Here is a 21,583-nt window from a genome sequence, read left to right as displayed (position 1 = left end):
CCGGTGGGGGACAACCAATGTCGACCTGTTTGCTTCTCGACTCAACAAGAAGGTTCAGAGGTTTGTAGCCAGGTCGAGGGATCCTCTGGCTGATGCCACAGACACATTGATGGCTCCTTGGGGGTCAGTATCTGCTGATCTATGTGTTCCCTCCGCTGAAACACCTGCCGAGGCTTCTGCGCAGAATAGAGGTGGAAGGTATTCCGGCCGACGGTCGGCTTTCCGTCAGTAATGACCGATGCGGCTCAGGAGCCGCTCGATCGCTATCCGGGTGAGCAGGAGGGGACGTCCCCCCCCCCCCGCCTCCTTCCGTGACTTTGAACGGGCCTCCCGTCCCACCAGGAGACCCGAGCACCCAGCCGGCACGTCCGCCGCCTGGATGGAGTCCCGATCAAAGCCGGAAACGGCTTCAATCGGGTCTCTGACGTAACCCGGAGGCGGCGTCCATGACGTCACTTCCGGGTTACTCTGCTGCAAAAGGCGGCAGATTTAAAAAGCGGCTGTATGCAAAAACGCCGTTTTCGGCGTTTTGCATACATGAAAGTGTAGTGGAGGGGTCTAGGGTCTTTTAGACCCTCGATCCCTCCATAAAGAGTACCTGTCACTACATATTGGTGTCACAAGGGATGTTTACATTGCTTGTGACAGCAATAAGTGATCAGATTTTTATTTTTTTTTAAAAAAACCTGTAATAAAGTTAAAAAAAAAAAATAAAATGGGGGAAAAAAAGTTTTTTTTAGCCGCCCCCGTCACCGTTGGCTCGTGCACGAAAAAAAAACGTATACGGAAGTCGAGCCGCAAATGAAATCGTTGTTCAAACCACACATGTGAGGTATCGCCGCGATCGCCAGAGCGTGAGCAATAATAAAAAAAAAAAGAAAGAGCTACACTCTAACTCTAAACTGGTAACCGTTAAAAAAATTTAAAGCGTCGCCTATTGAGGTCTCTATTGACCGTAGTTTGTCGCCATCCCACGGGTGTGCGCAATTTTAAACCGTAGCATGTTGGGTATCCATTTACTCGGCGTGACATTATCTTTCACAATATACAAAAAAATGGGCTAACTTTGTTTAGTATTTTTTAAATGCAGTGAAATGTGATTTTTCAAAATTTTTCCAAAAAAAATGCAATTTAAATACTGCGTGACAAAAAATAGTGCAATGACCGACATTTTATTCTCCAGAGTCTTTGCTAAAAAAAAAAAAAAAAAAAAAAAAAAAAAATATATATATATATATATATATATAAAATGTGTATGTATATGTTTTGGGGTTTTAAGTAGTTTTCTAGGAAGAAATACTGATTTTAACTTGTAAACAAAAAGTGTCCGAAATAGGGCTGGGGCTTAAGTGGTTAAAAAAGGGGTTGAACAGCGGTTGGCTTTGGGCACGATCAAAGGCCAAGTGTCGGCATTGGCTGTATTTTTTCAACGCCCTTTAGCTACGCATGCTTTGGTTGGTACTTTCATTTAAGGGGTTCGCCATATGCTCCCCGCTACCTCTGTGGGATCTTAATTTGGTATTATCTATTTTCAAAAACCTTCTTTTGAGAACATTAGGGATATTCCTCTGCTTACACTGTCACAGAAGGTTGCCTTTTTGGTGGATATTACTTCTGCCCGCAGAATATTTGAATTGGCGGCGTTGTCTTGCCGTTCACCTTATCTGGTGGTCCACAGAGATAAAGTGGTATTTCAACCTAATCAGTCGTTTCTTCCGAAGGTGGTTTCTGATTTTCATCAGAATGAAGACATTGTGCTGCCTTCACTCTGTCCTAAGCCCAAGCATCCCAAGGAAATTGCTTTGCATTCTTTGGATGTGGTTCGGGAAAATGGAGTTTACCTGGCGGCTACTGAATCTTTCAGGAAATCAGACTTTGTCCTCACCGAAGGATCTCAAAGGATTGGCTGCGTCTGCTGCAACGATATCCAGATGGATTGAGCAGACAGTGGTGCAGGCTTATTCACTGAAGGGTCAGGTTCCTCCTTTCCCTGTGAAGGCGCATTCTACTAGTGCGCTGAGTGCCTTTTGGGCCTTTCGCCATCAGGCATCAGTGATGCACGTTTGCAAGGTGGAAACTTGGTTGTTGGTGCACACGTTCACAAAATTCTACAAGGTGGATGTGTTGGCATCCTCTGCTTCTTTTGGCCGCAAGGTTTTTCAGGCTGCTGTTTAAAAGAGACACTTCTCTTTGAGGGTGTATGTTGGTTTTTAGTTGTTCCTGTTTGAGCTCCATGTTACCTGGCTGGCTACGTTTAGCCTTTGGTGAATTACATTCTTTCTTTGCTTTGTTTTTCCCACCCCTCATGCAAATACTCCTTTGGGACATCCCAATGATCAAGAAGATATTGAGCTGTGCCAATGAACAATAGATAAAACTGGATTTTTGACTTACCGTAAAATCCTTTTCTCTGAAGTTCATTGACAGGCGCAGCACCCACCCCTCTAATTATGAGTGGGATGGTTTTTTTTTCTTTAACGGCTTGCAACAAAACTGAATCCTGTAGCAGTGAGTGTGTGGGTGTATGCCTGCAGGGACTGCCCCACAGGTGTGGTAAAGTTTTTTTCCTGCCTGGTGTTCTACTTCTGTAGGGAGCAGCATACCCCAATGGTCAAGAAGATAGTAGCTGCGTCTGTCAATGGACTTCAGAGAGAAGGATTTTACGGTAAGTCAAAAATACAGTTTTGCTACTTCTGAGTTTGGGGATACCACATGAGAGAATTTTTTGAGGGCCTAGCCACACAGGAGAGCCAAAAACCTATGACCACCTTCAGGCTTTCAAAGCCTGTTATTTACCTATCTCTTCCTCACTACTTTACAGTTTAGAGGCCCAGTACTTTGAGGGGCATGTTGAGTGCATGGAGGATTTTATTTTTTGCTTAAGTTTTTGGAAATTGACAAAAGTGCGTGTTATGTTTTTGGGGGGAAAAAAATTGTCACTTTGAGATTTCTCACACATGCCATGGGTATATGTGGAATTACACCCCAAACACATTCTGCTGCTTCTTTCAAGCATGGGGGATACCACATGTGAGAGACTTTTTGGCAGCCTAACCAGGTACAGAGACCGAAAACCAATGACCACCTTTGGACTTTAAAAAGGGCATAAGTCCCTCACCTTGTTTCCGGACTACCTATCACAGTTTTGGAGGCCCTGAAATGCCAGGATAGTTCGAACACGCCCCTCCCCTCATATGACCCCTTTTTTGAAAGTAGACACTTCAAGGTGTATTCATAACCTTCCCTTACACTATCCAAAATAGGGAAAAAGTTTTTTGCTTATATTTCTACTTTAGTGTCCATTCACACTGGTACGACTTGTCAGGCGACTTGCTCAGCCTGACAAGTTTGTGCACCGTCGCTCCCATAGTGTAGTACAGGACCGGTTCTAATAGGAGCGACACAAGTCGCTCCGACTTAGAAAAATGGTCCTGTACTACTTCGGGGCGACCTGGAGGCGACTTGCATAGACATTCATTTTATAAAGTCTGTGCAAGTCGGGCTGCACGCGACTTCACAGGTCGCCCCCTAAGTCGGAGCGACCTAATGTGAACGGACACCTAGGTTTATCCACAATATCTTGCAGTATCCTACCCATCCCCATCTCACCCCCCTTACATTCCTGTAGGTAAATATATAGAGCTAAGGCTGTCAGTCTCCTGCTGTGTGCTTGAGGAGGGTGGGAGGCTGTTGCAACAGCTTAGAGCCTTATCAGTGACTCAAGCAGATTGTAGAGATGGGTGCGCTTAGAGAGAAATAAAACTTGATTCTTTAGATTCAGGCTAGTACACATTATAGTAGCTTTGTTCATTTTTCATGTTAGAGGTTTACAGCCATGTTAAATGCATTCGTCCTCCATGCTGAACCAAATCCAGACTCCAGGTGCCTGCCTTAGAGTGCAACACCACTCTTTATACTAAACGCATCCAGGAACTGACATCCAAGCACTCCGAAATTATCACTGTAGTAAAAGCCTTATTGGAGAAACTTGCTAACTGTGACATCTGCTGTGAATGTCGTTTCACCCTAACCTGTTTCACCCAAAAAGTTGCTTAATTGTAGAGAAAAAGTGTCCAAAGATCACATGCATACCATGATCTTACATCATTAATGACATTTAAGTGGCATGGTTAAAACATCACTGCCACCGACCACCAATGCAGTGGGGTGGGTAATACTACTGACACCAATATTGGGGGTTATTATTTCCACTGACCCAAATATTAGGATTTGTTATTGCACTCACTGACACCAATACTGGTGTTGTACTCCAACTTTTTCAGTGTGCATTGCGATGCACTGCAAAAAATTCAGCAGGACTAAACTTTGTGTTCAGGTGCATTATAGAATGTTCATTTTAAAAGAGCTGCCTACTTTACCGTAATGAAACTCAATGCATGAAAATGGGCTCCTATAGTGTGGCCCTCTAATTTTCAAGTGAACCATCACTGCTCTACTGGATCTGTTTTGTGCTCCAGGGCCTTTTAAAGTGTTACTAAACCCACAACAGAATCATACTGTATATACATTAAAGCACGATTGTTATACTCACTGTGAACCCTAAGTGGGGTTAATCCTCTGCATTGTGTAAAAAGGCTGTTTGATCCTTTCTCCTCTGATCTTTCCACTGTCCCCAATATATTTCCTGATCATATAGAGCCAGAGGACAGGCTGCAAATGCTCAGTGTGGGATGTGGAGAGTTTTTTTTATTTTCTTCTTCTTGGGAAGGTGCATGTGATCAGCACTATCCAGATTGAGGATCAGGGGTCCTGCATCCTGATGGGACTGTCAGTGCAGAGTGAAAACTCCCCCTAAAAGATTTAACCAGACACTGATGGAAGTCACATGACTGCTATATACTGCTGATGAGAAAATATATATTTCTCTTACGTCCTCTGACAGTCGCCGCCCACTCATACAGTCTTCACTACTGGGTATTGGTCTTATCACTGAAAATACAAAGCAAAAGAAGGGCGCACCAGCCTAGCGCATTATCCTCAGCAAGTTTATTTGGATAAAATTGTTTAAAATCAAATACTCCCAAACAAACAAGAAGTTTCAGGCACATCAATTCCATACACCTGCCTCCTACCAGAGGATCAACGTCTTTACTGGAAGCAGAGGGCTGACGCGTTTCGAGGCTGTGCCTCTTCCTCAGAGCCTCTGAGGTGTATGGAATTGATGTGCCTGAAACTTCTTGTTTGTTTGTGAGTATTTGATTTTAAACAATTTTATCCAAATAAACTTGCTGAGGATAATGCGCTAGGCTGGTGCGCCCTTCTTTTGCTTTGTATTTTCAGTGTCTGGTCGACCACCCTGGTCGTAAGGGGCAGCAAAGCCTAGCCATCATGGATGCCTAATACCAGTACGAGTTCCAGGATTGAAACAGCCTGAGGACCAGGTTCCGAGCGCAGGAAAAGGGGGTGCTGTCCAGCACCTATCTTTTTTGGTATTGGTCTTATCCACAGGAGTAAGCTAGGCAGAAGATTTTGTTAGAAACATTCACAAAAACTTTGCATAGACACACCTACAGGGGGCTGTCCCTCTGACCCAATACCCCCCTGCTAGCAGCATTCCCAATTCAGTTTGTCTTTTGCCTAGTTAGGAGTAGGCAGGCTTCCCTTGGCTGGGGCTGTAGTCTCAGCCTTTTCTTCTTCTTAATTTTTATTTCTGCAAAGTGATTTTTCTTTACACTTCTAGCTTTTTATTTGTTCCTGCGCTTAGTCAGACTTCGGAAGACTACAGCGTTTGCGGAGCTGGGAATCGCACTGGTTGTCCTAGAGCCTTACGGAATCCCAGCCTGCCATCGAGCGTTGGCATGCTATGCGTACGCCCAGGCCTCGCAAATGACCTGTCCCTGTCCTCAGGGACAAAGCTTGTGAAGTGGCTACTTCGCTGGGATGTCTCAACTGTGGTACGCCACGTGTTGCTAGCGTCCTGTTCGGCTGACGGCACCCCCACCCAGAGTGGAAGGCTTCCTGTCACAGAGCGGTACCCACGTTTTCGCTGGACCGGTAAGTACCATGCTACCCCTCGGTCTATAGCATTTTCTGTCGGGGGATGTATGTGGGGCCTCTGTTAAGGGGATGGCAGCCTGTGGAGTCTGTGATATCCCCCTCATGTCTGTCAGTATGTTTCCCGTGTGTCCCTTAACGGTCCCTGCGGGGGCGCTATAGCAGTTCTGCCGCGGTGTGGGGGGGGTTGCGGGGCTCGGTGTGGGGGGGTTGCGGGGGTCCCTGAGTCCCTTGTGATGCTTGTGCAACGTTTTGGGGGTACAGACATGTTTGTGGGGGCCGCATCGGTGTAAAACCGCGGTGCCGCCATTTCAGGTGTGGGCAGGCTGTTTGGCCTCATTGTAAGGACAGCAGCCATTTTCTGTAATGCCTTGGCGCCCTTTCGGGCGCCATCTTTAGTGTGGGCAATGTGTTTCCTCATGTGCTCAGCGGCCATTTTCTTGGAGCCTCCCCCATTGACTTACATTGGCAACCATTTTCTTGTGGCTCAGACCTTTGTTCGGCCTCTAGTGGCGTGACATAATTTCCTCTTTCCAAGCACACAGATCAAGCTGGCAGCGTGGATACAGTAGACACACTTCTGGGGGCTTTTTTGCTATTTTTTCTGGTTTATATCTCTGCTGGCAGTTATCTTTCAGTGCTTAGTAGCACAAGCTAGTCACTCATTGCGGTGGGAACCACCGCTATCGCCGATTTAAAGGACCAGCGCTATTTAATCTCTAAGTATTTCTGATGGAGTCCCAGGATAGCAAATTCCCCCTAACTTTGGTGGAGGGTTCAGGTACTTCTGAATCCTCTGCAATAGTCTCACTGCTGCACTTATGACTTTAGCGTCCAAAGTGGATCTGTTGATGTCTAAGAAAAGGCCCAGGCTTTCTCTTTCTTCTGATTCGGAGCTAGATATGGTTGCCACGGACAGTGTACCCACTGAGGGGTCTCAGTCCTCTGTCGGATGGGGGGGAGGAGGAGGAAGTGGAGGATTCTCCCTCCGGGTCGGCCAGAGAATGCGCTGCAGTGTCTGCGCTCATTAGCTCTGTTAAAGACACGCTACATTTAGGAGATGAGCCCCACCTGCCGGGTAAGCGGTCTTCCTTCGGGACCCGCAAAACCCAGAAGTCGGTTCAGGGGTTTCCCTGTCCCCCTGAGTTTCACGAAACAGTGAACGAACATTGGCTCAATTTAAAGCGCAATTTTGTGGTGCCTAAGCGGTTTCAGTACCGCTATCCCTTAAATAAAGCCACTCTGATGCCCGCGGAGGATTCTCCGGTGTTTAAGGACCCGGGGGATAGGCGGGTGTGGTCTCTTACCCGCCACTCCTATCTGGTGGCAGGTTCCTTGATGAAACCCGTGTTCGCCCCAGTAATGGTCTCTCAGGCTGTGGTGGAGTTGACTAAGGTGCTAAGACGCACCCTTGTGGCTGATTCCACCCCTCCTGCTACTCTGGAGATGGTGGACCAAAATATTCAGGCTGTTTTTATACCTGTGTGACGCGGACTTGGATGAGGCCCCTTTAGTCTCACGCTTATCTGCAGTCACAGTGACGATCTGTCGCATCGTGTGGTTGAAAAGCTGGTCGGCCGACCAGTCATCCCAAGAAGACGGTGTCTGACATCACTTATGCAGGGAATCTCCTTTTTGGGGACTCCCTGGACGAATTGGTGAAGGGGGTCACTGGAGGTAAAAGCACACTGCTGCCCCAGGTGTCCAGGGGCAAGTCTTTCTGCGGTAATCAGGGCTCTTCCTTTAACCCTATCCAGGGGTACTTACGTGCCTTCAAGGCTCAAGACGAGGGCAAATCCTTCAAGGCCTCTGGTGGCCAGAAGAAGCCTTGGGCGGGCAAGTCAAAAGCCGCCCACACTGGCAAGGCGGCCCAGTCCGCCTTGACATGAAGGGGGGGCACCCTCACCCGTTTCAGGGGTGGGGGGACGTCTGCGCTGTTTTCCTGAACCTTGGCTGGCCAAGATTCAGGACAGATGGGTTCAGGAACTCATTCGGTCAGGGAACAAGATGGAATTTCGATCGTGCCCAGCAGACAGATTCTTTCCCTCAAATCTTCATTTGACCCCAGATCGTTTCCAAGATCTCCAACGGGCGGTTCAGGATCTTCTCGCCCAGGGGGTGATCGTCCCGGTGCCACATCTGGACAAGTTTCGGGGTTTTTACTCGAATCTGTTCACGGTGCCAAGATAGGAGGGCAAAGTGCGTCCAATTCTGGAGCTAAAGTTTCTGAACCTCTTTGTGCGGGTTCAAAAGTTCCGCATGGAATCCCTCAGATCGGTGGTGGCCTCCCTGAGTCCAGGAGATTTCCTGGCTTACATCGACCTTAAGGATGCGTATTTACACATCCCCATCTACGTAGGTCATCAGAGATACCTCCGATTCGCAATCGCGGAGGAGCACTATCAGTTTGTGGCATTGCCTTTCGATCTCTCGCTTCGGCTCCAAGGGTGTTTACCAAAGTGTTGGCTCCTGTCCTGGCCCTGTTGCGGACGCAGGGGATTGCAATCCTTGGGTATCTGGACGATCTCCTGTTAAGGTAGAGTTCCAGTTCCACTCTGTTGCACAAACCTGTCAACCATGGTTCAGATGCTCCAGGAGTTGGGGTGGACCATCAATTTTCAGAAGATGACATTGTCTCCTGTTCGCCTCCCTTACCTGGGGATGGTTCTGGACTCTGCCCAGGCAAAAGTCTTCCTGCCGGAGGACAAACTCCAGTCTCTGCGGAACGAGGTCAGGTCCTTCAGGGACATCGAGTCCTCATCGCTCAGGACCTGCATGCGGTCCCTCGGATTGCTGGTGTCAGCCTTCAAGGCGATACCATTTGCACAGTTCCACACACTATCTCTGCAAGAGGAGATTCTGTCCAGGTGGGGCAGACGTCCTCATTCCTTGGAAAGGAGGATCTCTTTGAGCCACCAAGTCAGAACGGATCTTCTGTGGGGGCTCCTGTCTCCGGCTCTGACGGAAGGGAAATCCTTCCGCCATTGTTCTGGATGTTGGTCACCACGGACGCCAGCCTGTCGGGCTGGGGTGGCGTTCTGGGCAATTTGTCTGTCCAGGGCACTTGGTCGGAGGAGGAATCCTCCCTACCGATAAATGTCTTGGAACTGCAAGCGATCAGACTATGGTTGCTCAGTTGGTCGGATCATCTTCGGGGCCGCCTTGTGCGTGTGCAGACGGACAACGCACCTGCGGTGGCTTACATAAATCACCAAGGGGCACCAGGAGTGTCCGGGCGGCCAAGGAAGTGGCCGAGATTCTGTCCTGGGCCGAGACGCAGGTCCTGGCGATTTCGGCAGTTCACATTCCAGGTGTGGAAAACTGGCAGGCCGACTATCTGAGCCGTCAGACCCTGGACCAGGGGGAATGGTCCCTACACCCGGAGTTGTTTCAGATGCTGTGTCAGGATGGGGATCCCCGGACGTGGATCTGTTCGCGTCTCGTCTAAACAACAAGGTAGGAAAGTTTGTGGCAAGAACACACGACCCTCTGGCAGACGCCTCGGACGAGTTGGTAGTGCCTTGGAATCGGTATCGCCTGATTTATGCCTTCCCTCCCATTCAGTTGTCCAGGTTCCTTTGCAAGTTGGTCTCGGAACCGAGGTTGGTGATTCTAGTGGCCCCGGACTGGCCGCGCCGGTCTTGGTATGCGGACATAATGCAACTGGTCATCGAGCCTCCCTGGCGGCTCCCGTTACGAGACGATCTGCTGTCTCAGGGGCCGATCTTCCATCCTGCCTTACAGTCGCTGGCTTTAACGGCGTGGCTGTTGAAGCAGGTCTTGAGAGATCGGGGTCTCTCGTCGGTGGTCATTCCTACCCTACTTAAAGCTAGAAAGGCCTCGTCCGGTAAGATTTATTATCGTACCGGGAAGGCTTATTTCGCCTGGTGTGAATCGCGAGGGTGTTCACCTTCCTGCAATCTGATGTGGACCAGCGTCTTGCGCAGACCACTAATAAGGGTCAGTTATCTGCGCTGGCCATTCTTTTCCAGAGCCCATTGGTGTCAAATTCCTTGATCTGCACCTTTATTCAAGGGGTGCATCATCTGGCTCCCCCTAGGAGGGCACCCTTGCCTCTTTGGGACTTGAATTTGGTTGTTCATAGGGATAAGGTGGTCTTGCGACCTCATCAATCTTTCCTTCCAAAGGTGGTGTCAGATTTTCATCTCAACGAGGACATTGTCTTGCGTTCGCTGTGTGCGAATCCTAAGCTTCCTACAGAGTTTGCCTTGCATTCCTTGAATGTAGTCCGGGCGATCAGGGTGTACCTGTCATTTACTGAATCCTTCAGAAAGTCTGATTCTCTTTTTGTCCTTCCTGAGGGACCTCGGAAGGGTATGGCTGCGTCTGCGGCAACCATTTCTAAATGGCTCAGACAGACGATTGTACAGGCTTATTCGCTTAGGGAATGGGTTCTGCCCTTCCCTGTCACGGCGCACTCTACCAGAGCGGTGAGTGCATCTTGGGCCTTCCGCAATCAGGCATCGGTGTCCCAAGTGTGAAAAGTGTGAAAAGCGGCGACCTGGTCGCCTGGTAAAAAAATTTACAAACTTGATGTTTTGGCATTGGCAGATGCCTCCTTTGGCCGCAAAGTTCTGAGTGCGGCAGTGCCTTAGGGGAGACATGGCATTTTTTTCGCCTGTCCCCTCCTGTTGGGGTTTTTTACCCCTTGGTTATTTTGCGTTCCTGGGTTTGTTCGCTCCTATTGAGCTTTCCTGTTACCCAGTGTTTTACCTTTCTGGTTCAGATAAGGTTCTTTTCTCTGACCTGGGTGCTGCGTTGTCTTTTTGACGGTTACGTTTCCCACCCCTCACATCTACACTGCTTTGGGACATCCCAGTAGTGAAGACTGTATTAGTGGGTGGCGACTGTCAGAGGACGTAAGAGAAAATAGAATTTTTGTAAAAACTTACCGTAAAATTATTTTCTCTGAGTCCTCTGACAGTCGCCGCCCCCGCCCCTCTTTTGGGGTTCATGGACTATCTACTGCTTGCTACCAAACTGAATTGGGAATGCTGCCAGCAGGGGGGTATTGGACCAGAGGGACAGCCCCCTGTAGGTGTGTCTATGCAAAGTTTTTGTGAATGTTTCTAACAAAATCTTCTGCCTAGCTTACTCCTGTGGATAAGACCAATACCCAGTAGTGAAGACTGTAGGAGTGGGCGGCGACTGTCAGAGGACTCAGAGAAAATAATTTTACGGTAAGTTCTTACAAAAATTCTATTATTTACTAAAATAATTGCATTTCTATGTTCTGGGTACTATGGGAGACCAGATATAGTGAATGTAGGGTCCTGGGTTTAGTAACCTTTTAAGCTTCAGGCATCTGTTTCTCAGATTTTCAAGGCTGCCATCTGGTGTTCTGTTCTGTTCACACATTGCCTCTTTTGATGGCAATTTCAGGTGCAAGGTGCTACAAGCTGTTCTGTGTTCTGACCCATTTGTTACATAGGCTTGTTTTTGTTGCCCTCCCAACAGTTGGACTGATGACCAATGGAGACTAAAGAGGGTTAGATATGGGATATTGCAGCAGGGTTCTTTTTGCTAGTGTCCAATCACTTGACTATAGTTGCAGATAAGCCATAATATAGACGAAAAAGGGGAATCGATGAACTCTGAGAGAGATTTTTTTTGGGGAGTACAAAAATAGGGTTTTTTACTTACCAGTAATGTTTTTGTTGAAGTACAGTGCTGCACATTGATTCTTTCTCTAAGCCATGGGTTCTTTGCAGCTGACTTCAAGTGATTGAACACTGGAAAAGTGAAAGCTGCTGGGGCAACCTTTCTATATAACCCCTTCCACTCACAGCTCGTGTCAATTTTGTAGAAATCAATAGGGAGATCATAAAAAACGTAGGGGGGAGGTACGTGTGTCCTGTACCATACCCCAAAAAACCGTTTTTACCAGTAAGCCAAAAAGTCTTTATTTTAACACGGTTAATAGGGGGATAATATTTTCTCCCTTTTGTTTGGTAAGAAGAGAATACATATACTTTGTGACTGGCAAATAAGCAGATCTTCTCTTTTTTTTTCTCTCTTTACCACTGTTCAGGTGTAGATCTCCTAGTGGAACAGCCTTTCTCGTTGGAAATGTTGACATGTTTAGTGGAACTAACTCGCTTTGAGACCTTAATTCCAAGGTTTTCTGCAACAGTACCACCATGTTGGGTTGAAGTCCAGCAAGAGCAACAGCAAAGACGCCATCCACAGCACTTACACCAGCAGCACCATGGTGATGCTGCTCAGCACACCCGTACATGGAAACTGCAGCATGACAGGTATTGCTTTCTTATTTCTATTAGCACTAAATCTTACATCAAATGTTATATTGAAGGGAAATTGTAATGGTTTTGGGTCTTTTGTATATATTATAGATTATGTATTCAAGGAGGAGTATACATTTTAAGTTACTTTAAAACTTACACCAGTTTTTTCGTTGCCCCTTTTTTTAAATAGTTTGTTCACTAGTTCTTCCCTATCCTTATGGTTTCCTGCCACTAAAGGAACACTTGGGAACAGATGTGCACCCTTCTGCTGTGTTCCTATAGGCTCCCACAGTCACCTTTGATAAGTTTGCTTTCTGCACGCTGGATTTCTACTCATGGTGCTTCTTGTGGTCTTCCTGCTATCTGTGCCCTGCTCTGTTCCTTAAAGTGGTTGTAAACCTGAAAAATGAATATTAAACTAAACATTCCATCTCTCAGCAAAACAGGAGAACTCCTCTGTCCCCAGTCTGGTGTTGCCTAGGTTTTTTTTTTTTTTTTTTTAAAAAACAAACATTTATTGGGTTCATATGTATAAATACAAGAACAGTCAATACATGGAACGACAAAAGGGCAGTACAACAAGAACAGCAAGAGAAGCTAATGACCAAGGTGTTGCCTAGGTTATGTGTAAATGTGTATGCACATATACACATCTAAATCTGAGAGATCTTCTACAAAAGAGGGTAGTTCCATCCGCAATATACATTTATTGAAAGTGTTACATAATATATACAAATTACATACTAAACAGTATTTACAACACATTAACCGTATAATTCCCCTGGCTTATATGATATTTACAAATTACCCACAACAACCATATCTACAATACAATGTACAAGTATGGAGTTAGTTTACCTTTCCACTTCAGGTCGGGGCATGGTGATTGCTATGTGTCCCCACACAAGAGACTTATAGCTCGGTGACAAAGCCTTATATCCCCCTTTCCTTTCTGTACTGTGGCTAATATAATTCTCCCTAATTGGTCACTGTACCTAGCAAATGTATATTGGGCACAGCCTGATTGGATGAGTCAAAGAAGGCTGCTGTTGACTACACAGGTGAGGCGTTATCAGGGAAAACAAAGGCCAACCTTAGAAGTGGAACTAATTACAGTAAAGCCAACACAGCACTCAATACTTTGAATACATTTCCTTCTAACTGAAATATATTCTAGTTACAATATTATTTACAGCTGTTAAGATTTCACATACTCATTATGTAACACTGGCCGGTAAAGGAGCAACCAAAAAAAATCTCACCACGCCCCCTCTCCTGTGGTCGACAGACTTAACGAGGAGAATTCTACATGAGCATGAGTGAAAGGGGAGTGACTCCCGCAGCAGAACTGAGCTCCGAAATTGAATAGCTTGTTCAGTCACTTCTCCCAGTTCATTTGCCCCAGACCTTCACCAGCATCTTGTAGTTGCCTTGCACAGAGAGTTACTTTTGACAGCTTTATAAATCAGACCTTGTCCAGGGCTGAATCTGTCTCGTACAGTGGACCTATTCGTTCTGAATACATTGAAATTGTGCCTTATACATAGGTGCTGCCGGGCTGGTAACACACAAGGCAAATTTACACAGATCCCTCCTCTTATCTCATCCGGCCCCACCAGCAGTAGATGTTCGGGTCTCAGTAATGTGGGACTCAAGGAAGACAGATGGTGTCTGATTGGTTTGGACTCGAGGGAGCGTGGCCACATGTACACTAGATGCATGCACTACTACGCCACACTAGGAAGAGTTGTGGGGGCATGTACTGCTGGGAGGGGAGTCAGGTGATGTCATGAGTCAGCCTCCCGAGCTGACTCATGACCATCAACACGCCCATGGATATGGAGATATTCAGCCCGTTGTAACAGCAATACATATTGCAATAATAAGGTACAAATAATGCAATTTACACGATTATTGTACATACTTTACACACGTTAGTCTTTCAAAATTATGGCACATGGGATTTACATCCACTTTAATTCTCAATGTTTAAAGCAGACCTTCCATTTAAATGGAAGATCTATTTTTTGTCATCCTCCCGCTGGCCAAAAAAATCACCTGAAAAATAATTAAGTTATCTCAGTCCCCGTTTCCAATGCTTCTGGAAGTTGCAGGTGATGTTATGTTTCCTCCTGTTGCACTCAAAATCCTGCAAGAATGCACTCCTGCAAAGGTCTAGGGAACAATTGTTCGCCATTTATTTGTGCCTGGCTTTTTCAGCAATGTTGCATGGTAACATCAACTGCGCCTTCCTAAAGCTGCCACTTAGATAAGTATAGTTTTTTTTTTTTTTTTTTTGGTGGGTGGGGGTGATTTCTAACTATACAGAAGAACTGAGTCCCACATTTTTCCCTAGTGTCTGTAGGTGATCGACCTCTTTTCCTTCCTGAAGAAATGCACTTCAAAGTATATTATCTTTCAACCTCACTGCCTTCTAATGCCTACACAACAGCAGTGTATCCTGATCAGTGCAACCTCTACAAAACCTAGCTCACCCAGATCCCACTATTTGGGGACTGCTTGTAATGTTGCTTTGGGCACTCGATCCTGTGTGGTTCGCTCAGCTTGACATTTGGTGCAAAGTGCAGGGTGCTCTAGAGCTGTGGTCTGCTGCTGTTGAACCCAGTCTCTTAAGACCCTCTTGGGTGTATGCCCTCTAATGAGCAATGCCGGTGCTTCTTCCCTCTTTTAACCACAAGGATTCATTGCAGAACAGTTTAGACCTGGGTTATCACATACTATCTCCATTCAAGCTACTGCGCCCTGCTTCATGCATACTCTTTAGGGGAATTCCCCTTTTTATAGCTATGATCGATACCCAGGAAAAGGTCAACAGCAGGCAAGCATTTGCTGTTCCCAAGCCCCACACAAACCTTAGAGTGACGATGCGTCCCTTGTATCGAAGCAGGACCTGGTTTTAACATCGGTCTCAGCATCCGAATGTAGCTCTATTTCAAAGTGAACAGTGCGGCGCTTAAAAAGAAAATAGGTACAAACATTCACTTTGTACCTCCAATACATAAATCGGAAACTAAATTGTGCTAAAACAGTCCCAAGTGTTAAAAGGTGAAGTCTTTGATGCTTGTAAGGGTAATCAACTAATTGAACACATACAGGTGACTGAATCAGATGTAAAATCAAACACCACCACCATAGATGTAGAGATATGATCACCAGGTTATATGGACCCAGGTACTGTATAGTAAAAGGGTCTACAACGCTTAATGTTATCCGAGGATCCCCACATAAAACGGTAGTCTCAGAAGATATTACTCATGGGGTAGAGGTATACCTAGGAAGTGGATGACCGGAACTCCCAGGAAACTAATCCATGAATGATAACAGATAACAAACAGTGTAATACCGCTTGATGCCAATTTATAAAAAAAAAAGGGGGGATTAAAAAGACTTACAAGTGTCCAAGTAAAGTCAGCATAAAAACATAAGCTGGAATGACGGCGGATGGCAGATAACATAGCTCTGTGTATTTCATCATATGACTTCTTCGGAGCTTATTGCCAATGTATATTATCATTCCTGAGGTATATATAGCCAGAAATAATGGATCCTAAACAATAATCACCGGTGTGTGTGGTGTTTCTGAGGCTGTAGCCCACAACGAATATCCAAGATGGCGTCGGCGTGCGGTCCAAGCCTCTCACTGAGACATAGTAAGCCTCAATTTGGATATCACTTCCGGGAGTGACGTAAACCATGCCTCCCTTCGTGTGACGCTATAACTGGTGACGGGTAACCACACTAAGAAGCGGATAGTTTGCCTCAGATACACCAAGCCTCGATATGAGACCCAATCATGTGCATCCATGTTGTCATTCCCGGAAGTAAGTGAACCCCCTATTTCATTACTACTGACGTCAAGCCAGAAAGTAAATGACAACCGGAAACGGCTGGCATATAACGCACACCTTATAATCCGGGACTACAAGCCTCGAATTTACTACAACATCTGGGAAATGGACCAGACAGAATAAGAAAAAAAATAAGAGAAAATATGAAAAAAAAAATATGTTCAAAATCCCAAACCAGGAACGCATCCTAACTCAAGGATATAGTACTGAAAACCATCATATACAAACGAAGCAAAATTAAAAAACAAATAAATGGTGAAAAAAACATGTAAAATCCCAATAAATATCTAAATATCTATCTCCATACCATATGCATGACAGATCGTACCTATATTAGAGCATAAGAATAGAGAACCAAATGCTAAGAACTCATTAGTGACACCAGCAACGTAAGAGGCATTAATAAACGCATTGATGTCTCACTCAATGTTAAGTCCAAATGATGTATACGATTTTAAAGTGTAAATCCAATATGTCTCTAACCTGGAGACTCCACGTGTAGCAGGACCCCTTCTCCAGGGGGGCAACAAAATGGTCGATTACTTGGAATAAAGTGCCTTTCAGGTTTTTGTTGTGGTGATATAAATAGTGCTTAAGGACACTGATTAGTTTTACCTTTAATAATATTAGTGATATGTTCATTGACCCTGACAGAAAAGGTCCTGATAGTACAACCTACATACTGCATATTACATGGACACATAAGTAAATAAACCACATGAGTAATAGTGCCCAGTAGTATTTAACCCTCCTGGTCCAGTGGCTTCCTCAATAAACATATTTAAAGATTTGGTCTTTAAAGATCTGGCCCAATTGCCTATTAAGAAACAGGGTTTACAACCCCAAATCAAAACCGATCTAAAATCACATTGTGAGGGGAAGGATCTAGTCATCAGCCCGGCTGATAGTCGGGGGCATTGTGGTCCTAGATAAGACTGAATACATTTTGGAGATGAATAAAATTTTGAGTGACCATGACACCTATGTTACTGCCAAACAATCCTACTTCCAAGTATAAAAAAAAAAAAAATAACTTGTTAAACTTATAGATAAAGGTTTCAAAGACCATATACTCGACAAAAAATGGAAATTGTATCTAATTCCCACTGCTCCAGGTATTCCAGTAATGTACTACCCCCCGAAGGTACATAAAAATGCCATCAAACCTCCGGGACGGCCAATAGTGGAATAGATTCCATCACGTCCAGGATCTGTAAATATATCGATAATTTTTTTTATAGCCTCTGGTTAGTTCTACACCCTCATTCTTAAAGGATACCAAGGATACTATCAATATCGTTGGTAATTTACGTTTAGAAGAGTCACATCTGTTGGTAACAGCAGATGTGGCCTCTTTATATACATGTATCCCACATTTGCATTGGTTTGAGGCTGTGGAAATTTTTTTTTTTTTTTTTTTTATCAGATTCCACTATCTCTGTACCTCAGCGCAAATTCATATTGGATCTATTATTTGCTAATTGCTACTAAGCATAATCATTTTGGTTTAATATCAAATATTACTTGCAGCAAAAGGGTGTGACCATGGGGGCTAAATTTGCCCCCAGTTTTGCCAACCTTTTTATGGCCAAGTGGGAGGAGGTCGTCGTCTAACCCCTCAACAGGCCAGAGATGACCCTGTGGGTACGTTGCATGGATGAAATCCTCCTCCTATGGAAGGGTGATCGCAACTCTTTTGATTCCTTTGTCATCACTCCATACCAATGACGGGGGTTCGGCGTTCAATTGTCCTATGGGAGTGATAGTAAGAATATTCACTTTTCAGACGTAGAAATTTCTCTGGTTAACAATCATACAATCACTAAGGTAAGCACCTTTTCTATGTGGGGGCCTCTGTCTGGGGTGTCAGTCTGCTGTACTGTGTGTCCCCTCATGTCTGTGTCGTGGGCTCCCTGATGTATCCCTGCGGGGTTAATATTTATTCACTGTAGTAAGATGGGGACCCCTCTCTTTCATATGTCACCTTGTGTGTTCTGAGTGCAGACATGTATGTGCGGCGATCGCTATGGCTGAGCGCCGCACGGTCCTCCATTTTCACTGTGAGTGGCATGTTGGCTTCACCCTGGGCCTTGTACAGGGTTGCAGTGCGGTGCTTTTGGCGCCGATCGCCGCCATTTTTGGTGTGTGGCGGGCCGCTCGATCCGAGCACATGTTGGCGGCCATTTTCTAGAAGCCTCCATTGATTCCTATAGGAAGCCATTTTCCCTGAGCCAGCAGCAGTGTTTATAGTTCAGCCTATCTCTGGAACAGCGATCAGTGGCAACGCTCTGCGAGCTCTGCAGGTGATCTCTCCATGCCTTCCTAATTCAGCTGTTTTCTGCCCCTGTGGGGATCGGTGCTTGTTGTGGGCTTTGCGGTGGGCTGCGCTCGCCGCAGCGCTTAAAGGGCCAGTACCTTTTTATTCCACACTTGTTTATTGACATGGATTCTCTGGATAGCTGGTTCCCCCAGCCTGGTGGGGGACCCTGGGTCTGCTGAACCCCCGCTGTGCCTTACTTGGCCGCTGTAGTGACATTTTTGGTGTCATGGATGGGGGTGCGGATGGCTGAACGTTCTGCATAGTAGCGGGCCAGGTTATCTATCTCCTCTGTTTCAGATGGTGATGTGGCTGCTGTGACTGGCTTGCCTTTTTCAGGGTCTCGCTCATCTCTGGACCTTTTGGGGTCTGGAGGGGAGGCAGAGGTTGAAGGGGTTGATACGTCTCCCCCAGGCTCGCCTGAAGAGCTTGCGCTCATGGATGTGCTGCTCCCTCCCATAAAAGATCATCCTTTAGGATACATGAAACCCGCTAGTTGGCGCAGGTTTTTTTCCCTGCCCTGCTGCATTTCATCACGCTGTGATTGAACAATGGCGCACTTAAAAAAAAAAAAAAAAAGCAAAAAGCCCTTTACGGTGCCTGGTCATTTTACACAGCTTTTCCCTGTTGCGCCCTCCACGGAGGAGCGCTTGTGTGTGGCACCCCAGGTGGATCACGCTGGGACCGTGTTGGCCAGGGTTACCCTGGTTTCCACTGAAGGATACCCCGGTTTTCCGGGATCCTACGGACGGGAGGTTGGGGTCTCTTGCCCGCCATGCTTATATGGTGGCGGGCTCTATGCTCGAACCTATTTTGCTTCCGTCATGGTGGCTCAAGCGGGGGCCGCCTGGACTGAGGGGCTCTGGCGCACCCTTGTGTCTGCTGCTACACCGCCAGCTGCGCTGGCTATGGTAGTCCTGCTCCATCAGGGGGTCATGTACTTTTGCGATGCGGCCTTGCATGAGGCCCCTTTCGCTGCACGCCTGTCTAGTGTCGCGGTGCCTACCGTCGACTGATCTGGCTGAAGTGTTGGTCGACTGACCAATTGTCGCGGAAACCGGTGGATGGTTTTCTCTGTGCTGGGTCTCGCCTTTTTTGGCGAGGCTTTGGATGCTCTGGTGAATGGAGTCACTGGGGGCGAGAGCACTCTGTTGCCCCAGAATCCGAAGAACACGTCCTTTCGCGGCGAGCGGGGCCCCGCATTTGGACCCTCTCAGGGGTCCTTTTCGTGCCTTTAAATCGCAGTCCAAGGGTAGACCCTTCGTAAGGCCAAGGTGGCCTGAAGGAGCCCTGGGCGGGTAGCGAGAGTCCGGCTGCGCCCGCTCTGCGCCCCATTCCGCTTCTGCCTGAAGGGACGCCCTCACCCACTTCTGGGGTGGGGGAACGTTTGTGCGTTTTTCCTCCGGCCTGGGCTGTCCCGCCTCGGGACAGGTGGGTTCAGGAAATCGTTCGAACGAGATACAAGATCGGACAGGTTTTTTCCTCAATTCTTCAGCTGTCTCCTGGGCGCATGCAGGATCTCCTGGCCCAGGGGGTGGTGGTCCCGGTGCCTCACCGGGACAGGTTTCGGGGGTTTTTACTCCGATGTGCTCACTGTGCCCAGTAAGGAGGGCAAAGTACGTCCGATCCTGGACTTATGAGCTCTGAACCGCTTCGTGCATGTTCGGAAGTTTTGCATGGAATCCCTGCGCTCGGCGGGGTTGCCCTGAGCCCGGGGGGATTCCTGGCCTTTGTCGACCTGTAGGATGCGTGCCTGCGCATCCCCAATTTCGAAGGTCACCAGAGGTGCCTTCGGTTCGCCATTACGGAGGACCGTTGCCGGTTCGTGGCGTTGCCTTTCGGTCTCGCTTCGGCTCCACGGGTTCTTACCAAAGTGCTGGCACCTGTTCTGGGCCTGTTGAGAGCCCAGGGCGTTGCGGTCTTGGGTTATCTGGATGATCTCCTGTTTAGATCGAGTGTCAGTCAGAGCCTGCTGAACGTCCTGTCCACTACGGTACAGGCGCTTCAGGAGTTCGGTTGGACCATCAACGTTCCGAAGTCGACGCTGTCTCCTTCGTTTCGCTTTCCCTATCGGGGAATGGTTCTGGACTCTGCTCATGCTAGAGTGTTCCTGCCGGAGGGAGAACTCCGGACTATTCAGGATGTCAGGTCCCTCCGGGACACCCGTTCCTTCTCACTCAGGACCTGTATGCGGTGCCTGGGGTTAGTGGTCTCGGCCTTCAGGGTGATTCCCTTTTGATCGGGTTTCACACTCGGTCTCCCCAAGTGGAGATTCTGGCCAAGTGGAAAATGCGTCCTCAGTCTTGGGATCTGAGGGTTTCGTTGAGCGCTGAACCAGAAGAGATCTTCTGTGGTTGCTCCAGTCCCCGGCTGTGTCGGGGGGCAAGTCTTTTCGTCCGTTGCTGTGGACGGTGATCGCCCCGGCTGCCAGTCTGTCGGGCTGGGGTGGTGTTCTGGGCAACCTGTTTGCCCAGGGAACTTGGTAGGAGGAGGGCTCCTCCTTTCCGATCAGCATTCTGGACTTGGGAGCGATACAGCTTTGCCTTCTCCAGTGGTCGTAACGTCTTCAGGGCCGTATGGTTCGGGTTCAGACGGACAATGCCACCGCGGTGGCTTACGTCGACCACCAAGGGGGCACCAGGTGTGCCCGAGCGGCCAGGGAAGTGACCGACATTCTGTCCTGGGCCGGAACTCACGTCCCGGCGTTCACGACAGTTCTCATTCCGGGGGTGGGGGACTGGCAGGTCGATTATCTGAGCCGCCAGACCCTGGACCAGGGGGATTGGCCCCTACACCCAGAAATCTTTCAGATGCTGTGCGCGAGGTGAGGATCCCCGGTTGTGGATCTGTTTCGTGTCTCGGCTGAACGAACTGGGGGAAAGGTTTGTGGCAAGCACGCGCGATCCTCGGGCGGCCGCCTCGGACGCGTTAGTGGCACCTTGGCATCAGTATCGGCTGATGTATGCCTTTCCTCCACTTCAGTTGCGATCCAGGCTTCTTCACAGGTTGGCCTGAAAACCGCATGTGGTGTTTCTGATGGCACCGGACTGGCCTCGCCGCTCCTGGCACACGGACATCGTTCATCTGGCTGTCGTGCCTCCATGGCGCCTGCCACT

The 21,583-nt window shown here is 47.5% G+C and overlaps 1 protein-coding gene across 6 annotated transcripts in view; it reads left to right on the top strand.

Annotated features, from left to right (window-relative positions):
* The window catches only part of BIRC6 (baculoviral IAP repeat containing 6), an 807,095-nt gene that overhangs the window by 171,418 nt on the left and 614,094 nt on the right, over positions 1–21,583 (top strand). For all 6 annotated transcript variants that reach the window (XM_082252286.1, XM_082252283.1, XM_082252284.1 and 3 more), the window contains exon 12: positions 12,068–12,293. In XM_082252286.1, the coding sequence (XP_082108412.1) occupies positions 12,068–12,293 (226 nt within the window). The remainder of the gene's footprint in view (positions 1–12,067; positions 12,294–21,583) is intronic.

Source organism: Pelophylax lessonae (assembly GCF_965119305.1).
Source record: "Pelophylax lessonae genome assembly, chromosome: 3".
Lineage (NCBI taxonomy): Eukaryota > Metazoa > Chordata > Amphibia > Anura > Ranidae > Pelophylax > Pelophylax lessonae.
Note: the sequence above shows the minus strand (reverse complement) of the source record. Positions and strands in the feature narration are given on the sequence as shown.